The sequence below is a fragment of the Anolis carolinensis genome, unplaced genomic scaffold (assembly GCF_035594765.1).
Source record: "Anolis carolinensis isolate JA03-04 unplaced genomic scaffold, rAnoCar3.1.pri scaffold_8, whole genome shotgun sequence".
Classification (NCBI taxonomy): domain Eukaryota; kingdom Metazoa; phylum Chordata; class Lepidosauria; order Squamata; family Dactyloidae; genus Anolis; species Anolis carolinensis.
The window spans coordinates 3,882,817-3,910,321 of NW_026943819.1; the positions used below are offsets into that span (position 1 = coordinate 3,882,817).

The 27,505-nt window shown below is 39.7% G+C and overlaps 1 protein-coding gene across 1 annotated transcript in view; it reads left to right on the forward strand.

Annotated features, from left to right (window-relative positions):
* abcg4 (ATP binding cassette subfamily G member 4) overlaps positions 1-27,505 on the forward strand; it is a 47,735-nt gene that overhangs the window by 9,777 nt on the left and 10,453 nt on the right. Inside the window, exons 3-12 of the mRNA XM_062961150.1 lie at positions 14,942-15,059; positions 18,486-18,618; positions 18,869-18,919; positions 19,031-19,176; positions 20,604-20,727; positions 20,825-20,939; positions 22,408-22,547; positions 23,726-23,824; positions 24,979-25,147; positions 26,326-26,426. Coding sequence (XP_062817220.1) covers positions 14,942-15,059; positions 18,486-18,618; positions 18,869-18,919; positions 19,031-19,176; positions 20,604-20,727; positions 20,825-20,939; positions 22,408-22,547; positions 23,726-23,824; positions 24,979-25,147; positions 26,326-26,426 — 1,196 coding nt within the window. The remainder of the gene's footprint in view (positions 1-14,941; positions 15,060-18,485; positions 18,619-18,868; positions 18,920-19,030; positions 19,177-20,603; positions 20,728-20,824; positions 20,940-22,407; positions 22,548-23,725; positions 23,825-24,978; positions 25,148-26,325; positions 26,427-27,505) is intronic.

The following is a 27,505-nucleotide window of genomic DNA, read 5'->3' on the forward strand; positions in this document are numbered from 1 at the left end:
TGTGCTTTGCTGCAATCTTGGGCATTAATTTTAAGGAGAGAAGGTAATGTTGTCAGCTACTTTTTTGGAAGAATGCAATCATTATTGTGGTGGTTCAACCCTGAGAGGCAATGCAGACCAATTAACATGCCTCTCCTGAGCAAAATGACAACGTTTATGGTGGTTGAAGGACACAAATTGACCCAAGTGTCTGTATTTTGGAATTCTCCTTGTGTCCGGAAATGTATCAGAATTGATACTTTTTCCTGTAGAGCTTAATCCTCCAGTTGCCATTGTCAGTTTTAACAGGTCGTATTTCCCCAAGATTTCAGAGATTTTCCCAGCTTAGACAAAATAAATCAATATCTTTCCTAGCTTAGACAAAATTACCGTATATACTCGAGTATAAGCCGACCCGAATATAAGCCAAGGCACCTAATTTTACCACAGAAAAACTGGGAAAACATTGACTCCAGTATAAGCCAAGATACCAATAAAATTACCGTATATACTCGAGTATAAGCTGACCCAAATATAAGCCGAGGCACCTAATTTTACCACAAAAAACTGGGAAAACATTGACTCCAGTATAAGCCAAGATACCAATAAAATTACTGTATATACTCGAGTATAAGCCGACCCGAATATAAGCCGAGGCACCTAATTTTACCACAAAAAACCTGGGAAAACATTGACTCCATTATAAGCCGAAGGTGGTAAATTTCAGAAATAAAAACAGATACCAATAAAATTACATTAATTGAGGCATCAGTAGGTTAAATGTTTTTGAATGTTTACATAAAGTTCAAATTTAAGATAAGACTGTTCAACCCTGATCAAATTATTATTCTCATGTTTTTCAATGTAAATGTGCTTATGTATCCTTTTAATAATAATAGAGTGAAATAATAAATGTAATAGTACTAATAATAATAAATGCAGTAAAATAATAAATGTATTATCGTATATATTCGAGTATAAGCTGACCCGAATATAAGCCGAGGCACCTAATTTTAATAATACATAAAATATAATACATGTAATAATAAATAGAGTAAAATAATAAAAGCAATAATAATAATAATAATATCAGAGTGAAATAATTAATGTATTAATAATAATAATAATAATAAAAATAGAGTAAAATAAATGTAACCATAGCAACAAGAATAGAGAAAATAATAAATGTACCATATATTCTCGAGTATAAGCTGACCCAAATATAAGCCAACCAGGACCCTCACTCAAGTATAAGCCGAGGGGAGCTTTTTCAGTCTTTAAAAAAGGGCTGAAAAACTAGGCTTATACTCGAGTATATACAGTAATCATTTGGAGATGCCAATGTTTGAATCTAGGACCCTTTGTGCCAATTGCTCCCCAATTTTCAGCCTTGGAAGCATAGGAATTATTTTAGGGGCACTCCATCTCCCAGAATCCCACCAACAATATAGGGATTCTGGGAGACATCTGGGTTGTGTAGTCCAAAGTGGAAGTTCCCATGTCAGTGGGATGATGCATCCATGCCTTGTTTTCATTAGGGGCGCTATCCATGGTGCTGAATTTATTTGGTGTGAGGGTTCAGCACCAAGGAGAGCACCAGATCAAACCCTACGTTGCATTTATTTCTCCTGCCATAGGAATGGCAACGGTTGTAACTTTCCCAAACTTTCACCCATATTCGAAGACCCACATCCCGTTCCATATTTGGGAAGGGACTCCGCACTCAAAGGAACGCCTTGGGTTTTTTTGGTGTTATTCCGTCCTCGGAGGAGGCAGAGAAGGCCTATGATAATGAGGAGATAAATTTAGCATCCCTTCCATGTCCCAGCCTCAGGTATCTCTCTCTCTGAGCTCTCCGGGGAATGCGGGGAATGCGTTTCGTTCCTGCGGCGGCTCCAGTGCTCCTCGCATATAAATCAGTGCTGCAGGAAACTGGGGGAGGCTAACGGCAGGTGGGGGTGGGATCCTGCTTATAGGATTGCCTCTTCAATGGAGATGCTTTGTGGCCTCTAACATGCTGAGGAAGGAGTCTGCTGACATATCAAGTCCAGAGGTTCCTGCTCTAAAAGCTGCTTTGAGTCTCATTGGGGAGAGAAAGAGCTGGGTATACATAATAATAATAATAATAATAATAATAATAATAATAATAATAATAATAATAATAAAACATTGCATGGAAAGTTCCTTGACAAAATTGAAGGAAAAGCTGATAAGGAGAAGACCTGGCTCTGGCTCACGAATGGGACCCTGAAGAAGGAGACAGAAGTCCTGATCCTTGCAGCCCAGGAGCAAGACATCAGGACAAAGGCCATTAAGGCCAATTATTATTATTATTATCATTAATTATTATTATATTACAAGCAGTCAAAGAAGAAGAACATGCCCTGGCAGAATATGTAAAGCAAAGTGAAGAACCTGCTTTGATTGAAGTCAAAAATCAGAAACTCCTCAAAGCACAGCAGACAAAAAACCAGTACAAGAAAACCGCACTACGAACTAGAGCTGACAGCTGGCACAACAAAACATGGCATGGAAAGTTCCTTGACAAAATTGAAGGAAAAGCTGATAAGGAGAAGACCTGGCTCTGGCTCACGAATGGGACCCTGAAGAAGGAGACAGAAGGCCTGATCCTTGCAGCCCAGGAGCAAGACATCAGGACAAAGGCAATTCAGGCCAAGATCGAAAAATCAACTGATGACCCAAAATGCAGACTGTGCAAGGAAACAGACAAAACCATGGATCATATCCTCAGCTGCTGTAAGAAAATCGCACAGACAGACTACAAACAGAGGCACAACTATGTGGCCCAATGTTTTCAATGAATTGTGATATGTTGGTGCTAAATTCATAAATACAGTAATTACTACATAGCATTACTGCGTATTGAACTACTTTTTCTGTCAAATGTGTTGTATAACATGATGTTTTGGTGCTTAATTTGTAAAATCATAACCTAATTTGATGTCTATTTGGCTTTTCCTTAATCCCTCCTTATTATCCAACATATTCGCTTATCCAACATTCTGCTGGCCCGTTTATGTTGGATAAGTTAGACTCTACTGTCATTAATAAAGTAAAATAATAAATGTAACAATAATAATAATAATAATAATAATAATAATAATAATAATAGAGAAAAATAATAAATATACCATATATACTTGGGTATAAGCCGACCTGAATAGAAACCCACCAGGACCCTCACCCGGGTACAGTAGAGTCTTACTTATCCAACATTCAGTTATCCAATGTTCTGGATTATCCAACGCATTTTTGTAGTCAATGTTTTCAATGCATTGTGATATTTTAGTGCTAAATTCGTAAATACAGTAATTACTACATAGGCTTAATGTGTAATGGACTACTTTTTCTGTCAAATTTGTTGTATAACATGATGTTTTGATGCTTAATTTGTAAAATCATGACCTAATTTCGTGTTTAATAGGCTTTTTCTTAATCTGTCCTTATTATCCAATATATTCGCTTATCCAACGTTCTGCCGGCCCGTTTATGTTGGATAAGTGAGACTCTACTGTAATAACAAAAATAGAGTAAAATAAATGTAAAAGTAACAACAATAATAGAGTAATATAATAAATATAATAATAATAATAATAATTAATAAAGTAAAATAATAAATGTAACAATACCAATAATAATAGAGAAAAATACAGTAGAGTCTCACTTATCCAACACTCGCTTATCCAACGTTCTGGATTATCCAACGCATTTTTGTAGTCAATGTTTTCAATATATCGTGATATTTTGGTGTTAAATTCGTAAATACAGTAATTACTACATAGCATTACTGCGTATTGAACTACTTTTTCTGTCAGATTTGTTGTATAACATGATGTTTTGGTGCTTAATTTGTAAAATCATAACCTAATTTGATGTTTAATAGGCTTTTCCTTAATGCCTCCTTATTATCCAACATATTCGCTTATCCAACATTCTGCTGGCCCGTTTATGTTGGATAAGTGAGACTCTACTGTAATAACAAAAATAGAGTAAAATAAATGTAAAAGTAACAACAATAATAGAGTAAAATAATAAATGTAATAATAATAATAATAATTAATAAAGTAAAATAATAAATGTAACAATACCAATAATAATAGAGAAAAATAATAAATATACCATATATACTTGAGTATAAGCCGAACTGAATATAAGCCTACCGGGACCCGAGTATAAGCCGAGGAGGTTTTTTAGGGCTGAAAAACTAGGCTTATACTCGGGTATGTACAGTGTATTGGCTGCAAATACAATCCACCTAGTAAGGTATAGTTTGCAGCTCATTGCGGTTGCATTTTAGCTTGGCAATGGGTCAAAAAGTGGTTTTATGGAAGATAGAAATGCAGGTAGCCTTGGGTTTTTTTTCTGCCACTGAGATCTAGAGCTCCTTAAGCCGGACAGATCCAGGTTAATCCTTCTCGGAAACTGACTTTGCGAAGCCCTTGAAGGCGGCTGTGTCCATCGAAGCCATGTATGGTCAAGCTTGGTCCTTCCGAGTGTTTTGGACTTCAACTCCCAGCATTCCTAACAGCCTCAGGCCCCTTCCTTTTCCCCCTCGGCCGCTTAAGCGGCTGAGGGGGAAAAGGAAGGGGCCTGAGGCTGTTAGGAATGCTGGGAGTTGAAGTCCAAAACACTCGGAAGGACCAAGCTTGACCATGCCCTGTCTCTCCATTAGGATCTCCTCTAACTCTAGGATGCTTTGCAAGTATAGATGCCTAAGAAGAGAGCAGAGCATTGGCTGTATGGCAAACTAGGAAAATGCTGCAAAGGATGCTGCCTTCTCCGGCGTTGTGAGCGGGAGGCAGGTTACTAGCAGTCAATGCACTGGAGTAACCCCAGCGCCGCATCTCTGCTTTTGAGTGACAGGCCAGCCGGCGCAACCGCCATGGTGCAGCAGTGCAGCCTCGGCTGAGCTCTTTCTCACAGCCGAGCATCGGCTGCAAAAACAAACCTCCCCCAGGCTTCACGCTTCTGCGCTTGCAAAAATCCTTTGCAAATCTGGGTTGAGTTTTAGAGGCAACAAGGCTCCACATTGAGCTATTGCACTGGCCTATCAGGGGTCCGAATAATAATAATAATAATAATAATAATAATAATAATAATAATAGACTGTGCAAGGAAGCTGACGAAACCATTGATCATCTCCTCAGCTGCTGTAAGAAAATTGCACAGACAGACTACAAACAGAGGCACTGTGTGGCCCAAATGATCCATTGGAACTTATGCCTCAAGTACCACCTGCCAGCAGCAAAGAACTGATGGGATCACAAACCAGCAAAGGTCGTGGAAAATGAACACGCAAAGATACTGTGGGACTTCCGAATCCAGACTGACAAAGTTCTGGAACACAACACACCAGATATCACAGTTGTGGAAAAGAACAAGGTTTGGATAATTGATGTCGCCATCCCAGGTGACAGTCGCATTGATGAAAAACAACAGGAAAAACTCAGCCGCTATCAGGACCTCAAGATTGAACTTCAAAGACTCTGGCAGAAACCAGTGCGGGTGGTCCCAGTGGTGATGGGCACACTGGGTGCCGTGCCAAAAGATCTCAGCCGGCATTTGGAAACAATAGACATTGACAAAATCACAATCTGCCAACTGCAAAAGGCCACCCGACTGGGATCTGCACGCATCATCCGAAAATACATCACACAGTCCTAGACACTTGGGAAGTGTTCGACTTGTGATTTTGTGAAACGAAATCCAGCATATCTATCTTGTTTGCTGTGTCATACAACGTCGTTGTGTCAATAATAATAATAATAATAATAATAATAATAATAATAATAATGTACTCATTTGCTGATCATTTCAGTTGTTATTTCCATCTGTTCCATTTTGTTCTGTGAGAATTTTCCTTCAAACTCCTTCATCCACCCAGCGTTTTTGTTGCAGTTCTTATTATTTTCCCAAAGCTCTTTCCAGAACTTTGCTGTTGCAACTGCAAAAGGCCACCCTACTGGGACCTGCGCGCATCATCCGAAAATACATCACACAGTCCTAGACACTTGGGAAGTGTTCGACTTGTGATTTTGTGAGACGAAATCCAGCATATCTCTCTTGTTTGCTGTGTCATAATAAAGTACAAGAAAACCGCACTACAAACTAGAGCTGACAGCTGGCACAACGAAACATTGCATGGAAAGTTCCTTGACAAAATTGAAGGAAAAGCTGATAAGGAGAAGACCTGGCTCTGGCTCACGAATGGGACCCTGAAGAAGGAGACAGAAGGCCTGATCCTTGCAGCCCAGGAGCAAGACCTCAGAACAAAGGCAATTCAGGCCAAGATCGAAAAATCAGCTGATGACCCCAAATGCAGACTGTGCAAGGAAACCGATGAAACCATGGATCATATCCTCAGCTGCTGTAAGAAAATCGCACAGACAGACTACAAACAGAGGCACAACTATGTGGCCCAAATGATTCATTGGAACTTATGCCTCAAGTACCACCTGCCAGCAGCAAAGAACTGGTGGGATCACAAACCTGCAAAAGTATTGGAAAATGAGCACGCAAAGAGACTGTGGGACTTCCGAATCCAGACTGACAAAATTCTGGAACACAACACACCAGACATCACAGTTGTGGAAAAGAAAAAGGTTTGGATCATTGATGTTGCCATCCCAGGTGACAGTCGCATTGACGAAAAACAACAGGAAAAAATCAGCCGCTCTCAGGACCTCAAGATGGAACTTCAAAGACTGGCAGAAACCAGTGCAAGTGGTCCCGGTGGTGATGGGCACACTGGGTGCCGTGCCAAAAGATCTCAGCCGGCATTTGGAAACTATAGACATTGACAAAATTATGATCTGCCAACTGCAAAAGGCCACCCGACTGGGATCTGCACGCATCATCCGAAAATACATCACACAGTCCTAGACACTTGGGAAGTGTTCGACTTGTGATTTTGTGATACGAAATCCAGCATATCTATCTTGTTTGCTGTATCATACAATAAAATAATAATAATAATAATAATAATAATAATAATAATAATAATAATAATAACAACTTTATTTTTATACCCCACCTCTATCTCCCCAAAGGGGACTCAGGGCGGCTTACATGGGGCCAAGCCCAAATAAAAACAATCACAATATAAAACACAAACAATAGACAAAAGACATGCACAATTATAAAAATTTAAACATTAGCCAATAAAAACAAATGACAAGAACGAATAAAAACATGGATTAAAACAGAGAGGTTGTAAAAGTAGACTGGGTAAGGTGCACCATATAAATATTGTCTCGTAATGATGATGATGATGATGATGATGATAATAATAATAATAATAATAATAATCCAGCATATCTATCTTGTTTGCTGTGTCATACAATAATAATAATAATAATAATAATAATAATAATAATAATAATAATAATAATACAGTAGAGTCTCACTTATCCAACATAAACAGGCCAGCAGAATGTTGGATAAGCAAATATGTTGGATAATAAGAAGGGATTAAGGAAAAGCCTATTAAACATCCAATTAGGTTATGATTTTACAAATTAAGCACCAAAACATCATGTTATACAACAAATTTGACAGAAAAAGTAGTTCAATACGCAGTAATGTTATGTTGTAATTACTGTATTTACGAATTTGGCACCAAAATATCACGATGTATTGAAAACATTGACTACAAAAATGTGTTGGATAATCCAGAACGTTGGATAAGCGAGTGTTGGATAAGTGAGACTCTACTGTAATAATAATAATAATAATAATAATAATAAGAAGAAGAAGAAGAAGAAGAAGAAGAAGTGGTGTTGTCGAAGGCTTTCATGGCCAGAATCACTGAGTTGCTGCGAATTTTGAGGTCTGCATGGCCATGTTCCAGAAGCATTCTCTCCTGACCTTTTGCCCATATCTATGGCAGGCATCCTCGGAGGTTGTGGACAATATCAACAGAAAGAAGGAAACCATGAAAGGCTGTTAGGAATTTTGGGAGTTGGAGTCCAAAGCACCCGGAGGGCCCAAGTTTACAGTCTAGATGTAATGCCTTGAACCCCTATTTGATTGAGAAGCCTTTAGGAAATGAGGATTAGCCGGGCAGAGAAAGAGGTTGAGGATGGGAGATGAGATTAGGTGGATTATCAAGGCACGATCCCTTTAAATGATTGGATTGTTTTTTTTAGGGAAATGGGTTGCAACAGCCCGGCATGGAACCATGGCTTTCACTGAGTGCAATTCCTGTGCAATTGCAATTCCCGGTCCGTTCTTGGGCTGTAGTTATGGAATCATTTGCAGCTTGCCATCCTGCCTTGCCTGTCCCTTTGAGAGCAGGAAGGGAATAATTAAATGTCAATCAATGGGCAATTAATTAATGCATCTCCCATCCCTGTCCACCGAAGCAATAAAAGAAGAAGCAATCTGTAGAGTTTTTGGGGAAACTACAACTCCCAGAATCATTGAATCGGCTTCTCGGGTTATCTCGATATTATGAAAAATCCTTGTGATTCCGCTTTAGCTGCAAATACTACCAATCCCAAGCTGCGGTGGATTCTTGGGATTTGTAGTTTGGGGACCGGCTGTGGCTTCTGAAAGCCCCCTTGCTAAAAAAACTACAAATCCCAGGGCTTCAAAGGAGGCTGCCTCGATAGTTAAACACAGTAAATGTATCGTTTCATAGAACCTAATGTATTACTATTATTATTATTATTATTATTATTATTATTATTATTATTATTATTATAACACAGCAAACAAGATAGACATGCTGGACTTCATATCACAAAATCACAAGTCGAACACTTCCCAAGTGTCTAGGACTGTATTATTATTAATATTATTATTATTATCACCACCATCAACATAATCATAGTATGACACAGCAAATGGGATATATATGCTGGATTTATTATTATTATTATTATTATTATTATTATTATTCTATTTCTTACCCGCATTTTTGTTTTTTTGCTCAGGAATTGGGATATGCAGAGGCCCCAACAAATTGTGCACGTTAGAAAAGTTCTAGTAGTAACTAAGCTCGAACAATGCTAACACTCCACTTCTGCTTTCTGGATGTTTTAAAACTGAGGATAGATGGTCATCTGTTGGGAGGGTTTTGACTGTGCCTTCCTGTCCGGTTGATGGGAGTTTGACTAGATGCCCTTTGGGGCTCCCTTCCAATTCTAAGCTGCCTGGGAATCCAGTGGAGTCTCCTTCCTTGGAGGTTTTTGAACCAAGGCTGGATGGCCATCTCTTGGGAGGGCTTTGACTGTGTTCCTGTCCGGTTGATGGGAGTTTGACTAGATGCCCTTTGGGGCTCCCTTCCAATTCTAAGCTGCCTAGGAGTCCAGTGGAGTCTCCTTCCTTGGAGGTTTTTGAACCAAGGCTGGATGGCCATCTCTTGGGAGGGCTTTGACTGTGTTCCTGTCCGGTTGATGGGAGTTTGACTAGATGCCCTTTGGGGCTCCCTTCCAATTCTAAGCTGCCTAGGAGTCCAGTGGAGTCTCCTTCCTTGGAGGTTTTTGAACCAAGGCTGGATGGCCATCTCTTGGGAGGGCTTTGACTGTGTTCCTGTCCGGTTGATGGGAGTTTGACTAGATGCCCTTTGGGGCTCCCTTCCAATTCTAAGCTGCCTAGGAGTCCAGTGGAGTCTCCTTCCTTGGAGGTTTTTGAACCAAGGCTGGATGGCCATCTCTTGGGAGGGCTTTGACTGTGTTCCTGTCCGGTTGATGGGAGTTTGACTAGATGCCCTTTGGGGCTCCCTTCCAATTCTAAGCTGCCTAGGAGTCCAGTGGAGTCTCCTTCCTTGGAGGTTTTTGAACCAAGGCTGGATGGCCATCTCTTGGGAGGGCTTTGACTGTGTTCCTGTACGGTTAACAGGAGTTTGACTAGATGCCCTTTGGGGCTCCCTTCCAATTCTAAGCTGCCTGGGAGTCCAGTGGAGTCTCCTTCCTTGGAGGTTTTTGAACCAAGGCTGGATGGCCATCTGTTGGGAGGGCTTTGACTGTGTTCCTGTACAGTTAACAGGAGTTTGACTAGATGCTCTTTGGGGATCCCTTCCAATTCTAAGCTGCCTGGGAGTCCAGTGGAGTCTCCTTCCTTGGAAGTTTTTGAACCCAGGCTGGATGGTCATCTGTTTGGAGGGTTTTAACTGTGTGTTAAAACTAGATGTCCTTTGGGGATCTCTTCCAACTCTCCCTTTGTTTGTGGGGGTGGGAAAGTGAGGAGCGTTTTCCCTGTGACACACCTGTGGACTGCATGTGTTGCGACACACTATTTGGACAGCTGGGCCCTGAAGGTTCCTTTTGCAGAAGAGATAAGTGGCAGCTGTCCGTCCCCTGCCCTCGGGCCAACCCACCACTCATCTGAGCCTTAAGTCCCAACTAATGCAAGGTGCGATTAGCTGCCGCGGCTCATGATGTCCCAGGAATGTATGCAAAGGCAGGTCACTCTCGGACGTTGCCCCGGTTGGTGCCCGTAAGAACACGAGGTTGATGCAGTCGTTCTCAACCTTCCTACTGCCACGACCCCTTAATACAGTTCCTCATGTTGTGGTGACCCCAATAAATAAATAAATAATAAAAAACAACAATAACAACAACAACTTTATTTTTGTATCTCGCCTCCATCTCCCCAAAGGGACTTCGGGGCGGCTTACACAGGGACTAGCCCAAAAACAACAACATAGCATTACATACAACAGTAATTAAAACAGTAATTTAAAACAATAAAATTATTTTCGTTGCAACTTCCTAGCTGTAATTTTGCAACCAAACTTGGCACGCAGAACTCCCATAACCGACAGGAAATATTGGGTAGATTTGGTGGGCATTGACTTTCAGTTTGGGAGTTGTAGTTCACCTACATCCAGAGAGCAAATAATGATAGATGTGGACCAAACTCGGCACCAATACTCAATATACCCAAATTTGAACACTGCTGGAGTTTGCAGGAAAATAGACCTTGACATTTGGGAGTTGTAGTTGCTGGTTCACCTAGTCATCTTCCACAAACATGGGAGCGATCAATGCGTGTCTGTATACAAAGTTCGGAAAAGTTCGCTTCACAATTGGGGGCATTTAAAGGCAATATCATAGACCTTAGCATTGGAGCATCTTTGCTTGTACAAAGTTGTTGGAATAGGATGACGAATTGCCTCTTCTGACAAAACCAATGGAATGAAAATATGTTATCTTCTGGGTCCCTCTAGCGGTGATGCTCAAGCATGCCTGCTCAAGTATTTTCCCAACATTTTGCACACGAAAGCCAGGATTCATGTGGCCAACATGGCAAATTTAATTAATAAGGGAGACCCAATTAATTCTGTTCCATCCCACTGTTTTTTTAAAATACTCCAGTGTCTCTATCCTCCCTCTGTTTTTAACCTTGGCTTCCTTCACTTGGTCCAATGCACTCCATTCATTGATGGTGATTTTATTTATTTATTCTCGGGCTCCGTCCCCATGTGAATGGCTCCGAGTCCCCTCAGGGAGATGGAGGCAGGTTATAAATAAAGATATTATTATTATTATTATTATTATTATTATTATTATTATTATTATTATTATTATTGACACAACAACATTGTATGACACAGCAAACAAGGTAGATATGCTGGATTTCGTATCACAAAATCACAAGTCGAACACTTCCCAAGTGTCTAGGACTGTGTGATGTATTTTCGGATGATGCGTGCAGATCCCAGTAGGGTGGCCTTTTGCAGTTGGCAGATTGTGATTTTGTCAATGTCTATTGTTTCCAAATGCCGGCTGAGATCTTTTGGCACGGCACCTAGTGTGCCCATCACCACCGGGACCACCTGCACTGGTTTCTGCCAGACTCTTTGAAGTTCAATCTTGAGGTCCTGAGTTTTTCCTGTTGTTTTTCGTCAATGCAACTGTCACCTGGGATGGCGACATCAATGATCCAAACCTTTTTCTTTTCCACAACTGTGATGTCTGGTGTGTTGTGTTCCAGAACTTTGTCAGTCTGGATTCGGAAGTCCCACAGTATCTTTGCGTGCTCATTTTCCAATACTTTTGCAGGTTTGTGATCCCACCAGTTCTTTTCTGCTGGGAGGTGGTACTTGAGGCATAAGTTCCAATGAATCATTTGGGCCACATAGTTGTGCCTCTGTTTGTAGTCTGTCTGTGCGATTTTCTTACAGCAGCTGAGGATATGATCCATGGTTTCGTCAGCTTCCTTGCACAGTCTGCATTTTGGGTCATCAGCTGATTTTTTGAGGGGAAAAAATTGAAAAATATTATTATTATTATTATTATTATTATTATTATTATTATTATTATTTGTACTGATAACAAGGAAAGAAGTCAGAGGAAAGGGTTAAATCTCTTCTCCCAAAGCGACTTTTCCCCAGTCTTGAATGCACCCTGCAGAGGCTGCTAATTGGACAAAGACGAACCACAGGAGATACTATTAAGTGGATCCTTTCCATATCCCGTGGGCATCTCCGATTTATTACATTTGTGCACACTTTCACTTAGCGGTGTGTTTACCTTTTTAAAGAACCATCCAAGCCCCATGTTTTGAGCATAACAGGCTGCGATGCCATTGCTCTGGGTTCTCAACCTGATTTTGAAACAACTGTGCAAGACGGTTATTATGCAATGCCGAAGTCGGAATTGTCCAAGCTGCGAAGTTTCTCATTTCTATCCTTGTTTGGAAAGTAAAGAAAATAAATTTATAATATGGTCCTGGAAGAGAAAGGCCAACAGATGCATCCTAGAGCAAAATAAGCCTAAAGATATTTTGCCAAAGGTTTTCATGGCCGGAATCCCTGGGTTGTTGTGCATTTTCTGGGCTGTATGGCCATGCTCCAGAAGCATTCTCTCCTGACGTTTCGCCCACATCTATGGCGTTCATCCATCATCAGCCCATCCTAAAGATAACTAAACTGAGGCTATCACAGGGAGTATCTACACTGTAGAATGAGTGCAGTTTGATCCCACTTTAACTCAATGCGATGGAATCCTGGGAGTTGTAGCACAAGGTCTTTTGCCTCCTCTGCCAAAGTTTGTCGGTGTCTCACCAAACTACAAAATCCAGGCTTCCATAGCATTGAAACATGGCAGTTATAATGATATCAAACTGAATTACTGTATATACTCGAGTATAAGCCTAGTTTTTCAGCCCTTTTTTTAAGACTGAAAAAGCTCCCCTTGGCTTATACTCAGGTGAGGTTCCTTGTTGGCTTATATTTGGGTCAGCTTATACTCGAGAATATATGGTACATTTTTTATTTTTCTCTATTATTACATTTATTATTTTTCTTTATTATTGTTGCTACTATTACATTTGTTTTCATTATTATTAATAATACATTTATTATTTCACTCTGATCTTATTATATTATTATTGCATTTATTATTTTACTCTATTTATTATTACATGTATTATTTTCCTGTATTTATTATTATTATTACTACATGTATTATTTTACTCTATTGTTATTAAAAGGATACATAAGCACATTTACACTGAAGAAGATGAGAGTAAGGATTTGATCAGAGTTGAACAGTCTTATCTTAAATTTGAGCTTTATGTAAATATTCAAAAACATGTAACCTACCGATGCCTCAATTAATATAATTTTATTGGTATCTATTTTTATTTCTGAAATTTACCACTCTCGGCTTATACTGGAGTCAAAGTTTTCCCAGTTTTTTTGTGGTAAAATTAGGTGCCTCGGCTTATATTCGGGTCGGCTTATACTCAAGTATATACAGTAATTTTATTGGTATCTCGGCTTATACTGGAATCAATGTTTTCCCAGTTTTTTTGGTGGTAAAATTAGGTGCCTTGGCTTATATTCGGGTCGGCTTATACTCGAGTATATACAGTAATTTTATTGGCATCTCGGCTTATACTGGAGTCAAAGTTTTCCCAGTTTTTTTGTGGTAAAATTAAGTGCCTCGGCTTATATTCGGGTCGGCTTATACTCGAGTATATACAGTAATTTTATTGGTATCTCGGCTTATACTGGAGTCAATGTTTTCCCAGTTTTTTTGTGGTAAATTAGGTGCCTCGGCTTATATTCGGGTCGGCTTATACTCGAGTATATACAGTAATTTTATTGGTATCTCGGTTTATACTGGAGTCAATGTTTTTCCAGTTTTTTTGTGGTAAATTAGGTGCCTCGGCTTATATTCGGGTCGGCTTATACTCGAGTATATACAGTAATTTTATTGGTATCTCAGCTTATACTGGAGTCAATGTTTTCCCAGTTTTTTTGTGGTAAAATTAGGTGCCTCGGCTTATATTCGGGTCGGCTTATACTCGAGTATATACAGTAATTTTATTGGTATCTCGGCTTATACTGGAGTCAAAGTTTTCCCAGTTTTTTTGTGGTAAAATTAGGTGCCTCGGCTTATATTCGGGTCGGCTTATATTCGAGTATATACAGTAATTTTATTGGTATCTCGGTTTATACTGGAGTCAATGTTTTCCCAGTTTTTTTTGTGGTAAAATTAGGTGCCTCGGCTTACATTCGGGTTGGCTTATACTTGAGTATATATGGTAATCTACAGTGTAGACGCATCCATGCTTCTTACATAAATAAATGGGAATTCCTCAAAATAGCACGACCCACAGACAAAGAGGAGGCATTGCAAACCAATGTTTACATCAGTCATTTCCAAGAGTCACTCTCCCTTTTGAACTCTTTTGGAGTCTTTCTCAATTCCCCTGGCAAACAAATGTCGTCACACAACTCCTGCGAGTTCGGACAGGAAATATGTGGGTCAAAAGACATCCCAGAAACAACCGTTTCTCACCCAACCATTATGAAATCCGGCTTTCCGCTCCCCTGCTCTCAATCATGCACAAACAAAATTGTTCCTTTTGGCAGCACCATGGCCAGCTATCTAACTTCAAGCGGGGCATAGATAGTAAATATTAATAGACGCAAATACGAAATGTCGGTTGTCTCATCCTCGTTCCTTCTTTTTCTTCCTCCAAGGGTACAAGACGCTGCTGAAATGTCTGTCCGGGAAGTTTTGCCGGCGGGAACTCATTGGGATTATGGGGCCTTCCGGAGCCGGGAAGTCGACCCTGATGAACATCCTGGCTGGATACCGGTGAGAGGCCAAGGCATCTCGGATTAACTGATACCGCACAGATTTGTTCACTCGTATGTCCCGAAATGGAGCTTTATTGCTCTTGCTCTTTATGGCTGTGCAAGTATGCTAAGTTATAAAGTCCTCCGGTCTTTATAAAGTTATAAAGTTATAAAGTCCTCCGGTCCATAAAAGGCATTATTGGCCATAACTAGGACTTGTTTAGAACATGTTTAGAAAAGAACTGGAAACAAAGGGTCATGTATATTTCCTGTGACCAGCATTTCGGCTCAAACATTCAGGACTGGTGGTCGTTTCCAAAGACAGACCTCTATGGAATATGTTACAGTCATCCAAGTAGCATGTAGTTTGTTTATTTATTTCCAGCATTTATATTCCGCCCTTCTCACTTCAAAGGGAAATCAGGGCAGATCGCAGAACACATATACGGCAAACATTCAATGCCATTATACACAGACAGTACAGAAAAGAGATACAGTAGAGTCTCACTTATCCAAGCTAAACGGGCCGGCAGAAGCTTGGATAAGCGAATATGTTGGATAATAAGGAGGGATTAAGGAAAAGCCTATTAAACATCAAATTAGGTTATGATTTTACAAATTAAGCACCAAAACATCCTGTTATAAAACAAATTGGACAGAAAAGGTAGTTCAATACGCAGTAATGTTATGATGTAATTCAGGGGTCCCCAAACTAAGGCCCGGGGGCCAGATGCGGCCCTCCGAGGTCATTTACCTGGCCCCCGCCCTCAGTTTTATAATATAATATATTGTATATACATATAATATTGATAATAATATTATAATGTAACACAATATAACACTAATAATAATAATACCATATGATAATATTAATTATATATTCTATATTGTATATAATATTACTAATAATATTACAGTATAGTTCAATATAGTAATATATAATGCTAATAGTGTGCTATGCTAATAATATAATATATTGTATGTACATATAATTTGTAAGCCACTCTGAGTCCCCTTTGGGGTGAAAAGGGTGTGATACAAATGTAGTAAATAAATGCAGTAAATAAATAAATAATAAATAAATACATTTTAGACTTAGGCTCACCCAAAGTCTGAAATGACTTGAAGGCACACAACAACAACAACAACAACAACAACCCTAATTAACTTGAATATCTCATTGGCCAGAAGCAGGAGCACACTTCCCATTGAAATCCTGATCAATGTATGATGGTTAAAATTATTTTTATTTTTAAATATTGAATTGTTCTTTCGTTGTTCTTGTTGTTGTTGTTGTTGTTGTTGTTGTTTTTGCACTACAAATAAGACATGTGCAGTGTGCATCGGAATTTGTTTGTATTTTTTTTTTCAAATGATAATCCGGCCCCTCAACAGTCTGAAGGATTGTAGACCGGCCCTTGTCTTAAAAAGTTTGAGGACCCCTGATGTAATTACTGTATTTACGAATTTAGCACCAAAATATCACGATATATTGAAAACCTTGACTACAAAAATGGCTTGGATTATCCAGAGGCTTGGATAAGCGAGGCTTGGATTAGTGAGACTCTACTGTAGATGTATATATAGGCATTTCTCATCTTCAGCGTCTTAGAGATTGTGCTCGACTCCCACCGCAGGGGAATATTGTTGTTCCATCCTTTATGTCGAAGAGCCCTGATCACAAACTTCCTCCTTTCTTTTGATTGCCAGCATTTTTCTGGTATTTCCATTATGGTGCCATTAAAATACCTCCCCACTTAAGCAGTACCTATTTATCTACTCACCGCCATTTTCAAACTGCTAAATGGGTAATGAGCTGGGCTGAAAGTCAGGTGCTCAGCCCGACGTGGGCTTCGAACCACCAACCTTTCAATTGGTAAGATTTATTGCAGCTGGTGGTTAGCCTGCTGTGCTAAATCCCACATTTATTTATTTAATACATTTATATCCCACCCTTCTCACCCCAAAGACGAATCAGAGCGGTTTACAAATTAAATTTACACACAATATTATATTATTAGCATAGTACAATACTGGCAATAAATTACCATATTGTACTATATCTATATATTGTAATATTATTAATACTATTACATGAAATATCTAATATATAATTAATATTATTATATTGTATTATTAGTATTATATTGTATTACAAAATAATATTATTACGGTAGAGTCTCACTTATCCAAGCCTCGCTTATCCAAGCTTCTGGATTATCCAAGCCATTTTTGTAGTCAATGTTTTCAATATATCGTGATATTTTGGTGCTAAATTCATAAATACAGTAATTACAACATAACATTACTGCGTATTGAACTACTTTTTCTGTCAAATTTGTTGTATTACATGATGTTTTGGTGCTTAATTTGTAAAATCGTAACCTAATTTGATGTTTGATAGGCTTTTCCTTAATCCCTCCTTATTATCCAAGATATTCGCTTATCCAAGCTTCTGCCAGTCCGTTTAGTTTGGATAAGCGAGACTCTACTGTAATATTATATGAATATACAATATATTATAATATTATATATTATTGTAAATTATATTGTATACAGTAGAGTCTCACTTATCCAACACTTGCTTATCCAAGCTTCTGGATTATCCAAGCCATTTTTGTAGTCAATGTTTTCAATTTATCGTGATATTTTGGTGCTAAATTCGTCAATACAGTAATTACAACATAACATTATTGCCTATTGAACTACTTTTTCTGTCAAATTTATTGTATAACACGATGTTTTGGTGTTTAATTTGTAAAATCATAACCTAATTGGATGTTTAATAGGCTTTTCCTTAATCCCTCCTTATTATCCAACATATTCGCTTATCCAACATTCTGCCAGCCCGTTTATGTTGGATAAGTGAGACTCTACTGTATTGTAATATTATTAATCATATTACATGAAATATATAATATATAATTAATATTATTATATTGTATTATTAGTATTATATTGCATTACAAAATAATATTATTACTGTAATATTATATGCATATACAATATATTATAATATTATATATTATTATAAATTATATTGTATATCTGTGTATATGTATAGATTGCACTAGGGCCACTGGATTCTTCCGTTTTATTAAGAAATGCTGTTCCCATCAATTGTGTAACATATAGACTTCCCTCGCCTTTCAGTGACACACAAAATTATAGCCATGTACCCAACTTTCAATCCTTGGTCCACTTTTTTGCCTGTGCTCTACTTCATTTTCCTATCTCTCTATTGAACCATCCCCATCTAGTGGTCAGTCGTGCATCTGCAGGTTAAAAAGGTTCCATTTTTCAACCATTTTCAGTTTTTGTCAGTGTCTTGGTCCCCAACAACGAGTTCTTCTCTTTTTCCAGGTGGACATCAAGCCATGACCATTAGCGATGGATGTCCCAATTCTGTTGTTGCCCTTAAACTAAATCTCTCCTTTCCTTTCAGGGAGACGGGCATGAAGGGCCAGATCCTGGTGAACGGGCGGCAGAGGGATCTGCGCACCTTCCGCAAAATGTCTTGCTACATAATGCAGGACGACATGCTGCTGCCCCATCTTACCGTCCGCGAGGCCATGATGGTAAGCGAGAAAGGAGTTTTTGTACTGAGTGTTTCTATTAGTTCCACTCCAAATCACAGGAAACCTCCACTGGCTGAGGAATTATTGGAGTTGTATTCCAAAAACCCAACTTTTCCAAACTTTGGTGGAAAATATGCATGGCTCCTGGCTTGTGTCAGAGACATATGCCCAAGGAAGTTCATTTCAACGATGCCAGACTGCTTGGTTTGCTTCCTAAGTGATGTGTTTGTTGGCTTTCCTTCTCATGTAGGTTTCTGCAAACCTGAAGCTGAATGAGAAGCAGGAGGTGAAGAAAGAGCTGGTAAGCATTCCTGCATTCTGCTTTGAAGATCAGTATGGATTTGGACAGCTAACATTTAGGCTTAATTTGGTTTTTCCTATAACTCGTTCCCTTTCTCTCACCTGGATGTAGGTGAATGAAATCTTGACGGCGCTGAGCCTCCTGGAATGTTCTTACACCCGAACCATGTCCCTGTCCGGAGGGCAGCGCAAGCGCCTCGCCATTGCTCTGGAGCTGGTCAACAATCCTCCGGTCATGTTTTTTGACGAACCCACCAGGTAGGAACCCGTCTCCCCTGATCCCTCTGGTCCCAATCTATAAACAGTATGTGGGTAAGGCAAGCAAGATCTGAAGATTCCCCCATCATTATTGGAGAGAGATGTCTCAGCCCAAAGCAAAACCTTCCATCCTGTATATCCTTTTCAACGAGACCTGAAAGATCTATCTACGAGTTTCTAGCTATCATCCATTTATCCATCATGTAGATGATCTGTCTGTCTATCTGTCCTATCTATCTATCTATCTATCTATCTATCTATCTATCTATCTATCTATCTATCATCTTTCTACCCATCTATCCATCCTGTAGATCTCCTTCAGCATTAATTGAAAGATCTATCCGTCTGTCTGTCCATCTGTCCATCCATGCATCCATCCTGTAGATGTCCATCAGCAAAAAATGAAAGATCTATCTATCTGTCCATCCATGAATCCATCCATCCATCCTTCCTTCCATCCATCCCGTAGATGTCCATCAGCAAAAAATGAAAGATCTATCTATCTGTCCATCTGTCCATCCATGAATCCATCCATCCGTCCTTCCATCCATCCATCCATCCATCCTGTAAATGTCCATCAGCAAAAAATGAAAGATCTATCTATCAGTCTGTCTGTCTGTCTTATCTATCTATCTATCTGTCTGTCTGTCTATCATCTTTCCACCCATCTATCCATCCTGTAGATCTCCTTCAGCAAAAATTGAAAGATCTACCTGTCTGTCTGTCCACCTATCCATCCTTCTATCCATCAATCCATCCATCCATCCATCCATCCTGTATATGTCCTTCAGCAAAAAATGAAATGTCTGTCTGTCTGTCCATCTATCCATCCTTCAATCCATCCTTCCATCCATCCATCCTGTATATGTCCTTCAGCAAAAATGGAAAGATCTATCTGTCTGTCTGTCCATCCATCCATCCTATAGATCTCCTTCAGCAAGACCTGAAAAAACTATATATCTATTATTCATCCATCCATCCATCTATCCTGTAGGTCTCTTTCATCAAAACTTGAAGGATCTGTCTGTCTATCTGTCTCTCCTGTATATCTCCTTTAGCAAAACCTGATCTAACTGTCCGTCCATCCATCCTGTAAATCTCCTTCAGACCTAAGAACTCAGTTCCATAATGATTAGTAGTTTGAAAAATGACTTTTTTCAGTCTACAACACCCATAATGTTTTGGTCCACCACATCTAGACTTCTGGATGCTGGGAGCCCAAATAAAGTCACTTTTCTGAGCTCTGATGGCAAGAGCGAAATTAACCCAAGTTCTAGAAACCTTGCCACTGGATCCACGGCTGAAATGTCTTTGCAAAACCCACCAGAAGCAGGCAGACCACTGAAATGACCACTCCACAGAGGAGCCCACCAAAGCCCATGCCTTTCTGGAATTATTTTCTGACCCAAGTGTTTTTGTCTCCACAGTGGTCTGGACAGTGCGTCCTGCTTCCAGGTGGTCTCCCTTCTGAAATCCCTGGCCCAAGGTGGGCGCACCATCATCTGCACCATCCACCAGCCCAGTGCCAAACTCTTTGAGAAGTTTGACAAGGTGAGGACACTATGTCTAGATTGGGACATAAACGTGGAAATCTGCCATGCAACAGAAACCTTTGTTCTGATGGTGCCTTTTCTCCTCTTCCTTCCAGCTCTATATCCTGAGCCAGGGTCAATGCATCTTCAAGGGGGCCGTGCCCAACCTCATCCCGTACCTAAAAGGGCTGGGCCTTCATTGCCCCACCTACCACAACCCAGCAGATTTCAGTAAGTCGTGGTGGATATTGAGGGCATTCCCTTTTCAACTGCTCAATTCACAACATTGTTCCTCTGATGCAAAGATATAAATAAATAGAAGCTTTCTGAACCAAGATATACCCTGCAGTATAATAAAGTGTCACCCAGGCTTGTGTAACAAGTAACAGTATCTTTACTTCAGTTCAAAAGATCAAACAGGGCGACAATATATACAACAGTCTCTCTGAATTCACACAGAGAACAGAGGGAATTAACAGTCCATTTAAATAGTCTTTAAACATGCCTCATTTGCCTTATAAAGATTTTTAAAGATTTTTTAAAAAGATATTTTAAAGATGTTTTTAAATTGTTAGATTTTAGCCTTTCTTGTAAGCCGCCCCGAGCCCTAGGGGAGTGGAGGCATATAAGTTTAAATAATAAATAAATAAATAAATAAAAATAAATAATCAGGCTTCAGAGAGCTGGCCGCCATTTCCTTCCCTGACTATTTCCAGTCAGCGCTCTCTTCAATCTCCGAGGTGAAAGTGGCAGTTAAAGCCATTTGTCTCAGCAACAAGCTAGAGACAGTAGCCAATTGGAATTCTGGCTCCTGGCTGGCTCAGCCAATCAGCTGTCGACACATGCCTTTCCAGTCAACCCATTCTATCAGAATGTCTTTTTACAAATCCTCACACGTATGTGTGGGTTCAACCAATCATTGCTCTGATTGAAGGAGTAGTTTTGCTGCAGGAGAGTTGGTCCTTTCCACTGTGTTTCTGGAACAAATGCCTCAGCATTGTTTGTGGCACATTGATGCACAACCCAACTCACGTTTGGTTTATTAGCCATTTTATACCCATTGTACGTAGTGGGACTTGAGCATCTGTAGGTTTTGGTATCCATGGGATACTCTGGAACAGGGTTAATTGTATTACACCAAGGGATTGTTGGTGTATTTTGGTGTAAGGGTGAAATGTTGAATCAAGTGTTTTTGCTGTTGGAGTTTGAAACTGTGTATTCCGGCATGCTTTCCAGCAGCACACGGGTTAATGTCAAGCCAGCTTGAATGATAGCCTGCCTAGCCAATAGGTCAAGCCTTCCGGTCTCAGAAGTGCGGACAGGACGTTCGTCATTCTGCTATGGAATGTGGTAGTTGCCAGATTGGCAAAGAGGGAGGACGTGCTTTGCCTTGCTTAGGGAAGCATGGGTCCTATGAGTGATGGACTTTGTAGTTGTATATAGTTTGTATATAATAAAGCCTTGGAACCGCTGTGATCAGCTGAATTACGACTGTGGTGTCGTTTGTCGGTGCTGCTTAGCCGGATGCTTAAGCAGTCTGATGGAGGATGGATTGGTGAGAGGCATGACTCACCAATAAATCAGGGTGGTTCGGAGATAATTAACCCCCCGACAGGGATGGAAACCCCTGGGAAGTGAACCCATGTGCAACCTCACACATGTACAGACTCACTCATGTGCACGACGTGTGTCCTTGCAGTTATCGAAGTGGCTTCGGGAGAGTATGGCGACCTCAACCCACTCCTGTTCCAAGCGGTCCAGAACGGCCTGTGTGCCATGGCAGACAAGAAGAGCAGCCCGGACAAAACGGATGCCTCTTGCCCAGAACCCTGCGTGGCGGTGAGTCTGCTTGAGGGGACCCAGAACCATGGGCCCCATTGTTATCATAGATAATGAAGAATGCTGGGAGTTGCAATCCAACAGCAGCTGGAAGGCTGTAGGATTGATTCTCAATCCTCTTTCCATTGGCAAAATAACTTCCGTGTTCCCGCAACTGGATAATTGACCTTATTATTGACCAAGTTACTGAAGAGTTGGGGAATACTTTTTGGATTACAGGTCCCAGAATCCACTAACCAAACATGTTCTTGTGTGCCTTGAAGTCATTTTGACCTATCATAGGCAAGGTTTGTTCTATGAAGGCCTTTGCCTCTGAGGCTGAGAGAGCGTGATTTGTTTGAGATCAGCCCTTGAATTTCTGCGGCCAAGTGGAGATTCGAACCCAGGTCTCCAGAGTTATAATCCAATGCCCAAAATCGCACTAGCTCTCAGGGCCAGTAAAAACCAGCATGGCAATGATGAGGACGATAATAATGATAATAATAATAATACAAGTAAGCTAGATCTCATCTGTTTAAGGAACTGAGAGAGTGTGACTTGCTGAAGATCAGCCATTGAGTTTCTGTGGTCAAGTGGAGATTCGAACCCAAGTCTCCAGAATTATAATCCAATGCCCAAACTCACACTAGCTCTCATGGCCAGTAAAAGCCAGCATGGCAATGATGAGGATAATAATAATAATAATAATAATAATAATAATAATAATAATAATAATAATTATTATTATTATTATTATTATTATTATTATTATAGGTTTTCCCCTGACGTTAAGTCCAGTCATGTCTGACTCTAGGGGTTGGTGCTCATCTCCATTTCTAAGACGAAGAGCCAGCGTTGTCCGTAGACACCTCCAAGGTCATGTGGCCATTGCCATGACTGCATACAGCGCCGTTACCTTCCTGCCGGAGCGGTACCTATTAATCTACTCACATTGGCTGAAGATCAACCATTGAGTTTCTGTGGTCAAGTAGGGATTCGAACCCAAGTTTCCAGAATTATAGCCCAGTGCTCAAACCACTACATCACACTGACTCTCGTGGCCAGTAAAAACTACCATGGAAATAATGAGGATGAATAATAATAATAATAATAATAATAATAATAATAATAATAATAATAATAATAATACAAGCAAGCTAGGTCTCATCTAACCTCTCTTTTTTGTGGGTCCTCCTCAGGATCTGGACCACATCGAGAGCCACACGTTCGCTACCAGCACCTTGACCCAGTTCTGCATTCTCTTCAAGAGGACCTTCCTGTCCATCATGCGAGACACGGTGAGGGCCCCTTAAGGTGTGTACTTCTAGGGGATTGTAGAGCAGAGTGGAGGGTGAGTTCTGGAAAAGTAGAAGCTAGGCATTTATACAGATTTTCCTAGAAAGACTTTGCAAGCTGCAACAACCAAACAGTGAAGTCTTTTCAGCTTTCGATGTCTAAGCGAATGGGAGATTTGTAGGCAGCTCTTCCTTGGAGATGATTCTCTGCAAAGCTGGGAAATTTGCACCTTGGTCTCTTTCTTGGAGATGATTCACAAAAACTGGAGATAGGGCTTAAGTGTCTCAAGAACAGGGTCAACAAAGAGATCCAGGGAATGGTTTCTAGAACAATTTGACACTCTCCTGGCAATAATTATAATAATAATAATAATAATAAGAAGAAGAAGAAGAAGAAGAAGAAGAAGAAGAAGAAGAAGAAGAAGGTAAAGGTAAAGGTTTCCCCAACATTAAGTCCAGTTGTATCCGACTCTGGGGGTTGGTGCTCATCTCCATTTCTAAGCCGAAGAGCCAGCGTTGTCCTTATACACCTCCAAGGTCATGTGGCCAGCATGACTGCATGGAAACCGTTACCTTCCCGCTGAAGCAGTACCTATTGATCTACTCACATTTGCATGTTTTCAAACTGCTAGGTTGGCAGAAGCTGGAGCTAACAGCGGGCACTCACTCTGCTCCCTGGATTTGAACCTGGGACCTTTCGGTCTGCAAGTTCAGCATCTCAGCGCTTTAACACACTGAGCCACCGGAGGCTATAATAATAATAATGGCAAAATAACAACAACAACAAAACAACAACAATAATGGCATAATAATAATAATGACAAAATAATAATAATGGCATTATTATTATTATTATTATTATTATTATTATTATTATTATTATTATTATAAAATCACGATCTGTCAACTGCAACTGTGGACATCATTCGAAAATACATCACACAGTCCTAAACTCTTGGGAAATGTTCAACTTGTGATTTTGAGATATAAAATCCAGCCTATGCATCTTGTTTGCTGTGTTTTTGTGTCAATAATAATGGCAAATAGGTCTCATCTATTTGGGGATTGAAAGTAAAATTCGGCCTTTCCAAATGGTTGCAAAGAAAGACGCAAAGAAAGTAAGAGTAAATACTAGTGTTACCTTTCGTTTGGCACAGGTTCTGACTCACCTGCGGTTCATGTCCCACATCTGCATCGGCGTCTTGATCGGGTTGCTCTATTTGCACATCGGCAACGATGCCGCCAAGGTCTTCAACAACACGGGCTTCCTCTTCTTCTCCATGCTCTTCCTCATGTTCGCCGCTCTGATGCCCACCGTCCTCACGTGTAAGTTCACCTGTGGATCTCTTAGGGCAGTGATGGCCAACCTATGACATGCGTGTCAGCACTGACACGCCTAGCCATTTTTCCTGACACGCTGCCACATGCAGATTGATTGGATGACTATGTCTTTTGTGGCCAAATTTGGCGTGATTTGGTCCAGTGGTTTTGTTGTTTACTCCATGGGAATTATGCACATTGCGCGCATATATATATATATATATATATATATATATATATATATATATATGTAATATATTATCGTATTGTTACTATTATATTATTTTTATATTATTCATTATTCATGACTACATTGAAACTAGAATAGAGAGAAATCAGCATGGAAACTGCAAGAGGTCCCATAGATTGTTGTACATGGAAATAATGATAGTAAATAGTTTTTGATTTATTGAATGTAGTTATATATTACAATTATATACAGTAGAGTCTCACTTATCCAACGTTCTGGATTATCCAACGCATTTTTGTAGTCAATGTTTTCAATACATTGTGATATTTTGGTGCTAAATTTGTAAATACAGTAATGACTATGTAGCATTACTGCCTATTGAACTACTTTTTCTGTCAAATGTGTTGTATAACATGACGTTTTGGTGCTTAACTTGTAAAATCATAACCTAATTTGATGTTTAATAGGCTTTTCCTTAATCCCTCCTTATTATCCAAGATATTCGCTTATCCAAGCTTCTGCTGGCCCATTTAGCTCAGATAAGTGAGACTCTACTGTATATAATTTCTATTATTATTCTATTATTATTGTAGTATATTATCATATTATTACTATTACATTATTTTTATATTATTCATTATTCATGACTACATTGAAACTAGAATAGAGAGAAATCAGCGTGGAAGCTGCAAGAGGTACCATAGATTGTTGTACATGGAAATAATGGTAGTAAATAGTTTTTGATTTATTGAATACAGTTATATATTACAATTATATATTTTGTTATTTAAACTATACATATTGCGAAATTACTATTTTTTTCTCTAAGTGACACACCACCCAAATCATGCTAGGTTTTTTTGGTGAATTTTGACATATCAAGCTCAAAAGCTTGCCCATCATTGTCTTAGGGTTTTCTTAGGCAAGGAAGACTCCATCCTGCAGCTTTTGTGCTGCCTTTTCACCCGTCTCTTCCGTCTCTTTGCTGTTTCAGTCCCGCTGGAGATGTCTGTGTTCCTGAGAGAGCACCTGAACTACTGGTACAGCCTGAAGGCCTATTTCCTGGCCAAAACCATGGCGGATGTTCCTTTCCAGGTAAGGGATGAGCCTGTCAGATTTATCCTGGATTGAGGTCTGGAATCATCCCACTTTTCCCACAGCAGCGTGAGTGAGGAATTCCAATCTCCATATCCTTCAACTGTCCCAGTTTGGCAGCAACAGTCCCCGTTAATCTTCTGTCATCCCACTTTTTGGGTGGCTTTTTGAATGCCCCGGTTTCTCCTGCTTCCACCTCTGCCCGCAGCTTGCTTCAATGTTTTTGTGCCAAAACACATGGTTTTGTTTACTAATGCAGAATGTTGGATAAGCCAATATGTTGGATAATAAGGAGAGATTAAGGAGAAGCCTATTAAACACCAAATTAGGTTATGATTTTACAAATTAAGCACCAAAACATCATGTTATACAACAAATTTGACAGAAAAAGTCGTTCATTACACATTAATGATACGTAGCAATTACTGTATTTACGAATTTAGCACCAAAATATCACAATGTATTGAAAACATTGACTACAAAAATGCGTTGGATAATCTAGAGCGTTGAATAAGCAAGTGTTGGATAAGTGAGACTCTACTGTATATACAATTAGCAAAGCATGTTACTGGTGGGACACCAGTATAAACACCAAACTGCACACAGGTTGAAGTCCTTATAGTTTATTAAAAAATAGAAGAGAAAAAGTTCTTAAAAGACAAAAGTAAAGTTGGAAAAGATCGTTACAAAATAATGCCTTAGAGCATAATTCAAAGAATCACCAGCAATAAACAGAGTCCCATTAGAACATGACAAAGTCCCATGAACACAAAAGCTGCAAGATAATCCAGGAAAACGAGAGCTTGCTTCTTGGTTGAAAGAAAAGTTGCTTTGACAAAGGTCTGTCTCCAAACATATTGCTTTAATACCCTTTGCAAAACATGAAAGCATTTCTCTGGCCTCTAACCTTCTTCTTGTTTGCTATTCTCACACTCCCTCGAACTCTGAATTCCAAACAGCTCGATCTAAGGTTCACGTTTCATCAAGGTCAGGCTGCTCGTTAGTGTCAGCCTGCTGCTCGTTAGTGTCAGCCTGCTTGTTATCAGACTGAGAACTGTCCTCCTTTTCTAAATCAATTT